A 12,360-nucleotide genomic window follows, 5' to 3' on the forward strand; every position below is an offset into this window, starting at 1 on the left:
ACAGGATGAGCCAGAGGCAGCAGCAGCACAAGGATATGACGGTAACGTTTCAGCATTTGGTACTGCACGTTTCATCTGATTAACCTTATTATTGATATTTTATCCTTCTTAATCAGATAGCTATTCTGGATTTTAATTTCTCTCTGCAAAGTTTTGACTGAAACTGGCAAAGAGACCTGAATGGAAGCTGCAGAAATTCTGAGGAGGAAAAGCCTATAGGATTGACCTCATATTTTACAGATTTTCAAGACAGCAGGCAATAAAATGGCTATTTGAGGAAAACCACAGCTTTGTCTTAAGTGAAGAATATTCAGCCCATTCCTACAAAAGACACAGCTCAATAGATAAGTTTTGCTACAATTTTTTTCTGAGAACATTAATTTAGTTTGCTTTGTCAAACAAAGTGTCTTTGCAATAACTGCCTCATCCTTTTTGGTGTATTGTTTTTCCACACAAATGCTTTTTTTAAAAAAAAAATTGGCATCAATGGATGAGGGAAGCTTCATGATTATCCATATTTACCAGGTAACATCAAGAAAAGCTTTATTTGCAAGAGCACTGCTATATGAACTTGACTCTTCTTCACAGAATGAAAGATACTTCAGTTCAGGAATTATCTTTTCCAGCATATGCAAAAGCATCAATTAACATACAAACAAGAGTAATGAAAGCAATATAATATTGAAAATATTGGGGAAAAAAATACACAGACGTTGGCAGGGTATGGCCAGAAAAAAAAATATCAAAATGGTGATGATGACCCTGTAATCAAAATTCTGGCTGGCTTGATTCCATCATTGTGGTGACTTCTCTGAAGAGATTCTTGAAAACATCTTTGTAGTTAGACCAACAGTTCTGATAAACAAGAATTGAGTGCGCTGCAGATAGTAAAAATGGTTTTGGTGGTATCTGTAGCAGGAAAAGAAATTAACATGGCAGTTGCAGCAATACAGTTGAAGCTCTGTCTGTAGAAAGAAGGTAGGGTTTTGATCACATTGCCACAACCACCTTGAGTTTTGTTTTTTGTTTTTAAGGTTGACTTGTAAACATTCCTCGAACTGTTGACAAGGTTGAAATTGAAGAGAACATTCATTCACATTTGGTGGGAATGTGACATAAAAGTTTTAGATTTGGCGAAGAGAGATTTTGGTGAGCTTACGGATGGATAACTAAACAACAGCAATGTATCAAGAGAGAGGTAGTGGGATCAGATTGCCCTAGATGCAGGCAAAAAGGGGGTGCTGCCAAAGACCACCAGGAGGGAGCAATAGCTCTGGTTTGTGTCATTGCTGTCAGCAATCAGTCCTTTGGCGGTGTAGTAATAGAGTTGGATATTTCTGGCTCTTTTGTGTGATGCAGGGAGTAGAGGTATTCACCTGTCAAATATGCTAGATATACCACTGATAAACAAAACAGAGTTTTCTCCATAGTTAGATTTACTACCTATATTTGAGCATAAGAACAAAAATTGAAATTAAAAAAAAAACTAATCAGTTTTCTATTTTTCATATCCAAATAATGGGATAATTTAGATGATTTATTGATAGATAGATGACATGATAAGATCTGCTCCATAGCATTGCTGGAAAAAGTTTCTTATAAAATCCATATTTAATTATTTAATATTGAAAGAGAAATGCAGAAATTGCTGAGTTCATCTAGTCTCATTATTATACGAGCCAGACTTCAGTTAATCTCTGTTAACATAATCCAAATAGTTAAGCATCAAAATGGAATTTCCAAGGTTCTAATTTGAACATTATGGATGTTGAACATTATTGGATGAACGGCTGTCATTTGAAGATCATTTGACGGCCATCTCCAGGAGGGCCTTCCACCAGGTCCGCCTGGTTCGGCAGTTGCGCCCCTTCCTTGATCGGGATGCCTTGTGCACAGTCACTCACGCGCTCGTTACCTCTCGCTTGGATTATTGTAATGCTCTCTACGTGGGGCTCCCCTTGAGGTGCACTCGGAGGCTTCAGTTAGTCCAGAATGCAGCTGCGCGGGTGATAGAGGGAGCTACTCGTAGCTCCCACGTAACACCGCTCCTGCGCAGACTGCACTGGCTACCTGTGGCCTTTCGAGTGCACTTTAAGGTTTTGGTTACGACCTTTAAAGCGCTCCATGGCTTAGGGCCTGGGTACTTACGTACTGCGTACGGGTCGGGTCGGTGGGAGGCGGTCCGCCTGCTGTTACCTCATGCCTCCCACCGACCCGTACGCTCTCACAGAGAGGGACTTCTCAGGGTGCCGTCCGCCAAGCAATGCCGGCTGGCGGCCCCCAGGGGAAGGTCCTTCTCTGTGGGGGCTCCCACACTCTGGAACAAGCTTCCCCCGGGTTTACGCCAAATACCTGACCTTCGGACCTTCCGCCGCGAACTGAAGACACATCTTTTCATTCGCGCGGGGCTGGCTTGAATTTTATTGGTTTTTTAAATTTTCTTAAATTTTAATATCAATTTTAAACGGGATTTTAGTTTTTTATATATTTTAAAGTTTCGGGCTAATTATAATAAGTTTTTTAATTTACATTTTAAACTGTACATTGTATTGTCTTTTTTACTTCTGCCTGTACACCGCCCTGAGTCCTTCGGGAGAAGGGCGGTATAAAAATCAAATAAAATAAATAAAATAAATAAATAAATTAACAAGGGGGTTCTGGAATTTTAATACATTGGGGGTTAAGCTGATCTGAAAAGTTCATTTTAAATTTGCGTACCTAGCCCTTCATCAAACAGGCAAATCCAAGATGATTCACAACAGTATACTATACAGGTAGTCCTCGATTTACAACAGTTCATTTAATTGCCTTATACATTGTAAGCCGCCCTGAGTCTTCGGAGAAGGGCGGGGTATAAATGCCGCCCTGAGTCTTCGGAGAAGGGCGGGGTATAAATGCCGCCCTGAGTCTTCGGAGAAGGGCGGGGTATAAATGCCGCCCTGAGTCTTCGGAGAAGGGCGGGGTATAAATGCCGCCCTGAGTCTTCGGAGAAGGGCGGGGTATAAATGTAAACAAAAAAAAAAAAGTGACTGTCCAAGGTTAAAACAGCACTGAAAAAAGTGACTTATGACAATTTTTCAGTTAGGACCTTGGCAGCATCCCCATGATCATGTGATCAAAATTCAGATGCTTGGCAACTGGTTCACATTTATGACCGTTGCTGTGTTCCAGGGTCTTCTGATCACTTTTTATGACCTTTGGACAAGCAAAAATCAATGAGGACGTCAACAATTGGGTAACTAACTTATCAACTGCAGTGATTCATTTAACAACTGTGGCAAGAAAGATTGTAAAATGGGGCAAAACTCAATTTACAAGTGTCTCATTTAACAACAGAAATGTTTAGCTCAATTGTGGTTGTAAGTCAAGGACTTCCTATATTAGAAGGTGAGAGTGAAGCGTGCCCAAAGCCTGTGCCTTTTACATCCATGTGATGCATGCTAAAGAGGACTGGGACTCCAAGTGAGCCTTTTTGCCCTTCTACCTGTATCCTCTTTTTTGACCCATCTCCCACAGGAAGCTACTTGTCTGCCACCAATTTATTTCTGACCTAAATGCTGGTATATATGTTTAATCCCTGTATGGGAAAAATACAGTAATTTGGCTAATGTATGACATGCTGTCTGATGCCTCTCTGTAATGTTTTGCAGCCGATATATCGCCCTTTGCTTTGCCACAGTTGCAACTGACAAATTATCTTTAAATCTATGGTTTTTAGCACACAACCCACAGATGTTACTTGCTATTTCCACTATGGAAGAAATTTCCTCCACAACCCACAGAATTATAGATCTCTCAAACACAGTGGTCACGATGCTTGCCTTTTCGTTTTGTTTTCTTCAACAGCAATTATTATAGAAAATGCCATGTTGCTGTTAGGTTTTTTTCTTTTGTTTAGATTTTTAAATGATTTTCATTCCATTAAAATATCCAACAAGGGGAACCTGAAATTTAGAAGATGGTTCATACTACGTGTACAACTGTTATTCAGGACACATTATCTTCCAAAGGAATCCAGTCACATAACCAACTGGAATTGATTAACATTAATCGGTGAATTATTAAGAGATGCCAAACATGTTCTAAGCTTCATGTAAAATGGTTTGATTGTTATCAAGAAATAAAGAGAACAAACTCTTGTTAAAAAAATAGTTTGCTGTAAATTTTCTGGTCCTCTATTGTAGCAAAAATTAACATCTCAGGCATCGATTTCTATACAGTATCTAGTAAACATCACCAACATTTATGGTCTTGCATACGACACCGATATATTTTCTTATAAAACTGTTTCTTAAAACAGCTATACCTTGTTTTAAACTTTTACTTCAGTGTTTGATTGTGGGAATATGATCAAGTAGAAATTATTAGATGTAGCAGTCAAATCACTATCAATCAATCAAGGAAGCCAGCAAGAAATTAAGCATTTGGTTTAGAAAATGGTCTGTCATTTAGTCTTTCTTTTCAGTGAAACACCTTTTTTTTCCAGTTTCTACTTCTTTGAAAAAAATGATAAATCAAATGAAGTCTTTGAAAGTGACCTAAATTCTACATTAGAGAAGTTAAAACATATACAAATGTTGGAAACGATGCTTATTGTGCTAGGAAATAAGGTTAAAAATAATAATTTTAAAATATTACTTATGTAAAGCAAGGCATTCAACAATGTGACCCTGGAAGACAGAACGTGATTGGTTGCAGAGAATTTGTGATGTTTCTTTGATCTCTTCTCATCTTCCCAGAGAAGGAATCAATAAAAAAATGAAGGATGGGATTACTTAACTTGGCATCTTAAGTATGGTCGAACAATCCTGCTCTATTTTTTTTAAGAGTAAACTATGTAACAGGCTAAACCTGCATTAATATATTTTACAACTCAGACTTTTTTCCTGCCACGATTTGTTCAGCCTCAAAATTCCTCTAGAAACATTTAACTATTGCTGATGTCTCTATGGATCTCCAGCACCTGAGAAGCTGGCTGGAGTGCAGTACCCATTCTTTTATCTCAAGACTGAGTCATTACCCTAAAGAGACAACACTTCTTTCCACAATCACATTATTAAAACATATTTATTAATACAAGCTCAAATATTGCAAAAATATATATTCACATAATTACAATTTACAATTAGCTGCTTCATTACTTTCTTACATCTGTCTATAACATCATAATGCTAGAACAGCATTTCCATGGAGATATTTGCTATACATTATTTGGACTGACCTCTCCTACTACTAAGTCAAAAACTCTGCAAATTTTCCTTTTCTTGGTAGATAATCCAATACAAGGGATTTAATATTTAATATGCCATTTTAGTTCTCATGCCTTTTGGAAAAGCCAATCGAGTTGATGTGCCCTCTGTTAACATGGTGTCAATCAACTGCTGAGAAGCTGTACAAGTGTTTCCAGGCACTTCATGTGATATGTTTCTTCTTGACTTTCTTGTGGCTTGTGAAGACCTAAAAGGGAAATGCATTCACTTTTAAAATAGTAGATAGTTATCTCAATTCAAAAGAGAAATAAAAGCCAATCCTCTTACATTGTCATGTTGTTGTGAATGATTACAATTCTGATACTCCATTGTTTAGTCATATTAAATTAAAATACATTTTCCATCAAAATCTGGCAGCGGAGTTTGAACCTGATCTAGGAACGCCGATGCTGACTAACAATGCCTCTCCAGAGTTTCTAACATTGGTTTTCCCCATCCTATCTGGATATGCTAAAGCTTAAACTGAGGTGCCACACAATTCTGTAGACCCATGATGGCAAACCTATGGCACGTGTGCGACAGGTGGTATGTGGAGCCATATTGGTGGGAACATAAGCGCTGCCCTAGCTCAGCTCCGGCACGCATGCGTGCACCAGCCAGCTGATTTTCAGGCCTTCCAGGCCCACCAAAAGTCAGCAAATGGGCCATTTCCGGCCTCCGGAAGGCCTCCGGAGGGATGGGGAAGGCCGTTTTCGCCCTCCCCAGGCTCCAAGAAAGCCTCTGGAGCCTGGGGAGGGCGAAAAACGGGCCTATCCGACCCACCGTGCCATTGCATGCCAAAAGTGAGGGGAGCGCAGGGGTGGTGGTCATACACACATGCACGGGGGGGGGGGCACATTGAATTATGGGTGTGGGCACACGCCTGTGTGACACACACATACCATGCTCCCCTCGCTTTTGGCATGCAATGACAAAAAGGTTAGCCATCCTGCTATAGACCTTCCTTGATTATTCAATACATTTCGACAACGTTACAATATATTACATAATACACAGAACCTTACAAATCTATTTTACTGGGTGAGGAATGCATTGGTCTTTCAACCAAACAATTCCTCACTTGATATTCCCTTCTATCATTTAAAGCAGGTATCCAAGCTTGGCAACTTTTAAGACCTGTGGACTTCAACTCCCAGAGCTGGCTAGGGAATTCTGGGACTTGAAGCCCACAAGTTTTAAAGTTGCCAAGATTGGATACCTCTGATTTAGATCATGTTGTTTCTAAACATGCAGATTATATTGCACATAGGATGGTACATGTTTGAAATCTATCTGTTCTAGAAGAGAAGTACTTTTGGCTATCCAGCAACTGAACGTTCCATGTTTGCGAACTCTTAACTCACTACTGATATGTATTATATTATACATTTAGTATATGAAGTAGGGCACAAATCATCATTTTAAAAAAGTGTTTATTTTTATAGAAGAGATTTAACGCATGCTTAATTCTTACTTTAAAAAAAAGGCAATTGTCCTTTTCCTAGAATTAAGCCTCTCTGTGCATGGAAATTCTATTTTCTTTCTTGCATAGGCAAATTGAGTTTGTATATACAAGCTTTTGTACAACTCGGTATGATTTAATGAGAGTGCTGCTTGTGCTAATTATATTAGGGTGTTGTTTTTTTGCTTCACTATATAGCTGTTTCACTTTGTAACTAGCTTGGATGTAAATCAAGATAATCCACAATTAGTTCTCTAGAGAAGGCTATACAAGCTGGCTTTTGAAATAATTATCTTGATATCCTATTTTTTTTCTTTTTACTGAAATGCTTTATGGCTGAATCAAGAAATAGATGCGAAAATAAATCAAGAGTGTCTCAGAAGATGGAATACTTCTAAAGCATATACACCAACCAAACCATAATGTTTAGGAACATCCATGGGAAACATTATAGATTTCCCTCTCTCTCTCTCTCTCTCTCTCTCTCTCTCTCTCTCTCTCTCTCTCTCTCTAAAACACAATGTGCTCAGGATACACCTATTTTTTGTTGTGTTTTTTTCAGTTATAGACTGTATTTCTCTAAAAGTTTAATCAATATATTGTAAAGAAAAATCTCATTAAACTATGAAAACGTCTGTAATATTCAGCTCATCTAGTACAATTTAACGTTTTTTTCCTGGAAAAACTTGGGGGGAAACTTAATTGGCTTTTTATCTAGTGAATTATCCAAAATTACTTTCCAGCTGTGCTGATATTAGCCTGGCAATTTCCTTTATGTTTACTGTCTGCCAGATAGAAGCCTCACCCGCTGGCAAGAGCCAGGGAGCAACCATTTTTGTTGTTGTTGTTGTACTTGAATAATAAGTGCAGCTGGATAATCCTAATGCCTATCGCTAACAAATGCCTTCTACCTACAATTTTCGTTTTATTACTAACTTTAAAGAACTGTGAAATTTATAGCTAAAACCTTGGGCCTAATGATTCAACTTCCTTGCTTATTCCCCACCCCACTAACATTTTGCCTGTAGGACATACCAGTGCCGTTTCCCCCAAAAAATAATTTCCAAATCATACATATTTCTCTCCATCCGTCTGTCCATCTATCCCTCCATCCAAGCAAATAGACTTTAAAAAGTAGTATCCAGAACTCATAAAATTTTTAGAAAGTTGCCTTTTCCTTTGAGAATATCCCCCTGCCTACCGCCCGGGCCCCCCAAACACCACTCATCCAATCTCAGTTTTGTATTCTTGGGCAAAGTTGAAAATTGAACACACATTTGCATATCAACTGCTATTTGTTTGAGATGGAAACCAAACTTGTTAATAACATACATTTCTTTTCCAACATAAAAGCTTCATCCACCCTTCTTTTTATTGATGGATTCTTCAAAGTCACTTTTGCCTGTAGCACAAAAAATAAAAATAAAATAAATAATAATTAAATGTTTGTTAATTCCCCTGTGCTGATGCTCTTAAAATCATTGCTTCGTCTTACTCCTTCCTTGGCAGCGGGCCATGAGGCTATGACATTCAAAAACTTAAGAATGCAAAACATGAAGGTACTTCTGTGAATTGTTTGATGGGAGGGGTGAGTGCAGGGTAGAACAGGAGAAAGAAAACAGGTTCAATGAAATAACACAATAAAAAGGAGAAGCTTTTTTTCTTCAAAAATAGCTGTTTGCAATGCTCAGCCTAACAATATGCTCCCTATTGAATATGAACCTGCCTTACAACCAGCCAGTACTCCAGAACAAGCATAGGGTGTGTGTGTGTGTGTGTGTGTGTGTGTGTGTGTGTGTGTGTGTGTGTGTATTTGTTTCAGGCTTCAGCTTCATGCTTCTGGGAGCAATCTGAGAGCACGAAGCTGAAGCCTGAAGATGACGAATGAGACTTCGTCGAAACGTCACCAAGACACTTCCAATTTTACGCGGGAGAAAACTCGAATAACCAAAGACCTACATATATATACACACACACACACACACACACACACACACACACACACACACACACACACTGTAACAAACACTGTGTTTTAAAGATAGTCTTATGCTGTGATATACCCATGTTAATTTGCTGAATGTATAATGCACAAACTTAGTTCAAAGAAAAAAAATGGTTTAATCATACACATCCTAACAATCACTTGCATTCATAACAATGGTAAGAGCTTCATAAACTATACATTAACGACCTCTGTGACCATATTATAAGTAATTGTGTTCTCTTCGCCGATGATGTTAACATCATCGGCGAAGAGAACACAATTACTTATAATGTGGTCACAGAGGTCGTTAATGTATAATATGAAGAGTGTTGGTCCTAGAACGTTGCCTTGGGGGACACCGCTATTGACAGGAGCGGGATTTGATCGGGCACTGCCTATTTTGACCACTTGTTGTCTGTTTGACAGGATACAAAAGATACAAAAGGATCTTGACAGATTTGAATGTTGGGCCCTATCTAAAAAATGAAATTTAAGAGTGAAAAAAGCAAAGTTCTATATTTAGGCAAGAAAAACTAAATGCATACATATAGTATAGGTGGTACTTGGTTCAATCGTAGTAATCTTGAAATCCTAGTGGACAATACTTAAATATGAGCCAGCAGTGTACTGCAGCTGCCAAAAAAGCCAACACAGTCCTAGCCGGCATTAACAGAGGGATAGAAAATACAAGATCAAGTGAAGTGTTAATGCCACTTTATAATGCCTTAGTAAGGCCACACTTGGAATGCGGTATCCAGTTTTGGTTGCCACGATGTAAAAAAGATATTGAGACTCTAGAAAGAGTGCACAGAAGAGCAGCAAAGACGATTACGGGACTGGAAGCTAAAACATATAAAGAACGGTTGCTGGAACTGGGTATGTCTAATCTGATGAAAAGAAGAACTGGAATGACGTGATAGCAGTGTTCCAATATTTGAGGGGCTGCCACAAAAAAGAGGGGGTCAAGCTATTCTCCAAAGAACCAGAAGGCAGGACAAAAGTAATGGATGGAAGCTAGTCAAGGAGAGAAACAACCTAGAACTAAAGAGAAATTTCCTGACAGAACAATTAATCAGTGGAACAACTTTCCTCCAGAAGTTGTGAATGCTCCAACACTGGAAGTTTTTAAGAAGAGATTGGATAACCATTTGTCTGAAGTGATTTAGGGTTTCCTACCTGAACAGGGGGTTGGATTAGAAGACCTCCAAGATCCCTTCCAACTCCATTATTCTGTTATCATATGCATATATGAATATATATATATATTATTATATATAATAATATATAATTATTATATATAATATAATAATATTATAACATTATTAACATTATTCTGTTATCGTATGCATATATTAATTCATCAATTGAATTAATTTTCTATTCTTTTTTGCTGTTTTATATGTATTATATGTTTTCTGTTGTTTTATTGGCTGTGAACCGCCCTGAGTCCTTCGGGAGATGGGCGGTATACAAATATAATAAATAAATAATAATAAATAATATGATGCATGCTGCAATTTATGCACTTGTTTCAGATGTTGGGGTGTGAGTACATAATGGGGGATTTCTAACATCATAATCACACGTGTGTCATCATTTCAACATGCAGTTTGCTGCAGATGCCACTGAACCTTTCCAACTCTTACATTATTTCATTTTCTCAATGATTTCACTGATTATATCTAATGGCAATCAACTGTATTGCTGACCATGTTATGAAAATGTAGGTTAGGTGGCAGTGTCCTTATGTGTATAGAGACTGATATATTTGTGTATGTATTATTATACACATGCAGACTAAGAGATTAGTGCCAAATTGAAAATTCCTGTACTTCTGAATATATTAGAAATAAAATCCTCAAGCCTTTAAAATACTAACCTTCTGATAGTTGTGAAGCAAGGCCCAAATTGCAGATGCTCCTATTCTCTGAGCTGCAAGGCTATCACTTTCCAGACAGGCAGATAGCAACGCAACAGCTTTATCTAGGAGGAAGACAAAAGACCACACATGTATCTAACCAAAGGCCAGAATATCACAGTTTCAGCTTCTCCAATGCATTCTTGTAAGTAATTTCCCACTTCCTGTGATAAATATTACGGCAATGCATAGGCTTATAAAAGTCACAACAATTTCATTTCAAGAAACTTTTATATGGTAGCTTCTTCTATTGCATTGGTGTTAAAAAATACAGTTCACAGTGATCCTTATATGAAGGAGAAAAGGTGACATGGAACACACATGGGTGTGTATGCAGCATCAGTTGGCAACTTTTTCATTTTTTCAATTGGCAGCTTTTTCAAACTTTAAAAAAACTTTTGTCAGTTTCTTTAAAAAGATGCCCAGAGGTATTCTACAGATAACCTTTCCCCCTTTAGATCTAGGCTTCTGCAGATCCCCATCACACGTTGTAAAAAAAAAGAAATATAAATGTAAAGGATAATGCCAAGCTTTCAGGACTTAAGTTAGTGCCTATCTTCTTGCGCTAATTATCCTATAAATATTCTATATTATACATAATCTACATTTACTATTACATTTATTATATATTGAGGGCAATGATTAAGATGCTGATAAGTATTATCCCTTCTCAGTATTAAAAAAAAGAGTCTTATAGTTCTGGACAAGCTTTGTGATTGTGCCTCCAAAAATTACTTTCTATTGCACTTGAGTTCTTATTATGATTTTGTTCAGAACATCAATTAGATTGACCTTCAGTATAGCTACCTTTAAAAGATTTTGTAACTGGATAATAAAAATTTTCCTTTCTTGGCCAGCACCTTACATTTTCCCATCTACTTTTTTTATTTATAGGTCTTTCCTCCCCTCCTTCTCACCTTCAACATATGCTGAGTGATGAAGAGGACTCCTTGCTGAAAATCTTGTGTGGTAATCTACCAGAGCAGTCAAGCAAAGAAAATCTAGGATTATCTGCTTCTAAAACTGAATCTTATATGGTCACTGAAGGAACAATGCTCACAATAGTATGTGAAACCTTTATATATTACTATACTTTGCATAGTAGTTCTGAGCCTGAAATTATACACTAGGGTTATTTTATAAACTCCAACTCTACCTTTTCTCAACCCAATTGACTAGTTGTAATCTGATCCTGCATGTCTAAAAGGCCCTTAGTTGGGAAGAATGACTTAAAGCCAGACAATAGGTATTTACCATTTGCTAGTATCTTGGGTTTGTTGGCTGGACTAAAGCAGATATTGTGCAGAATCAGAAGGATCATGTCTGGGTTGTTTTTGTGTTTATATTTGGCCATCTCTATAAGTTGATCCAAGCCACCATTCAATTTAACAATCATTTGCTGTCCATCTTCTCCAAATGATAAATTCAATAAGAGTTTTATCCAAGCAATAGCCAGCATGCTGAGGCTTTTATTTCCTCCTTTTGGCAATGATAGTGATAAAAAATTCTGCAGAAAATTATTCTACATTAGGAGAGAAAAAGATGTGGTTATTAAGAAATTATTGTTCACAATCCATTAACAAAACATGTTACTTCCCACTTCTGAAAATATTGAATAACCAATAAAGGAGAATATTTGTAGCTCAGGGTTGAAACTCAGGGTCCTTGGTGTTCTCTTGAGCTTGACTGTTTTTCTATGCATTTCATTACCCAAACTAGATATCATCATCAGTTTGGGTAATGA

General features: G+C 37.6%; 1 protein-coding gene across 1 annotated transcript in view; it reads right to left on the minus strand.

The window, feature by feature from the left end:
- Positions 1-5,048: 5,048 nt before the first annotated feature.
- RTTN (rotatin) overlaps positions 5,049-12,360 on the minus strand; it is an 81,921-nt gene continuing 74,609 nt past the window's right edge. The window contains exons 39-42 of the mRNA XM_058178563.1: positions 11,871-12,138; positions 10,578-10,681; positions 8,044-8,113; positions 5,049-5,457 (exon numbers count right to left, since the gene is read on the minus strand). Of these exons, the coding sequence (XP_058034546.1) occupies positions 5,375-5,457; positions 8,044-8,113; positions 10,578-10,681; positions 11,871-12,138 (525 nt within the window). The 3' untranslated portion in view covers positions 5,049-5,374. The remainder of the gene's footprint in view (positions 5,458-8,043; positions 8,114-10,577; positions 10,682-11,870; positions 12,139-12,360) is intronic.

This window comes from Ahaetulla prasina, chromosome 3, assembly GCF_028640845.1.
Source record: "Ahaetulla prasina isolate Xishuangbanna chromosome 3, ASM2864084v1, whole genome shotgun sequence".
NCBI lineage: Eukaryota > Metazoa > Chordata > Lepidosauria > Squamata > Colubridae > Ahaetulla > Ahaetulla prasina.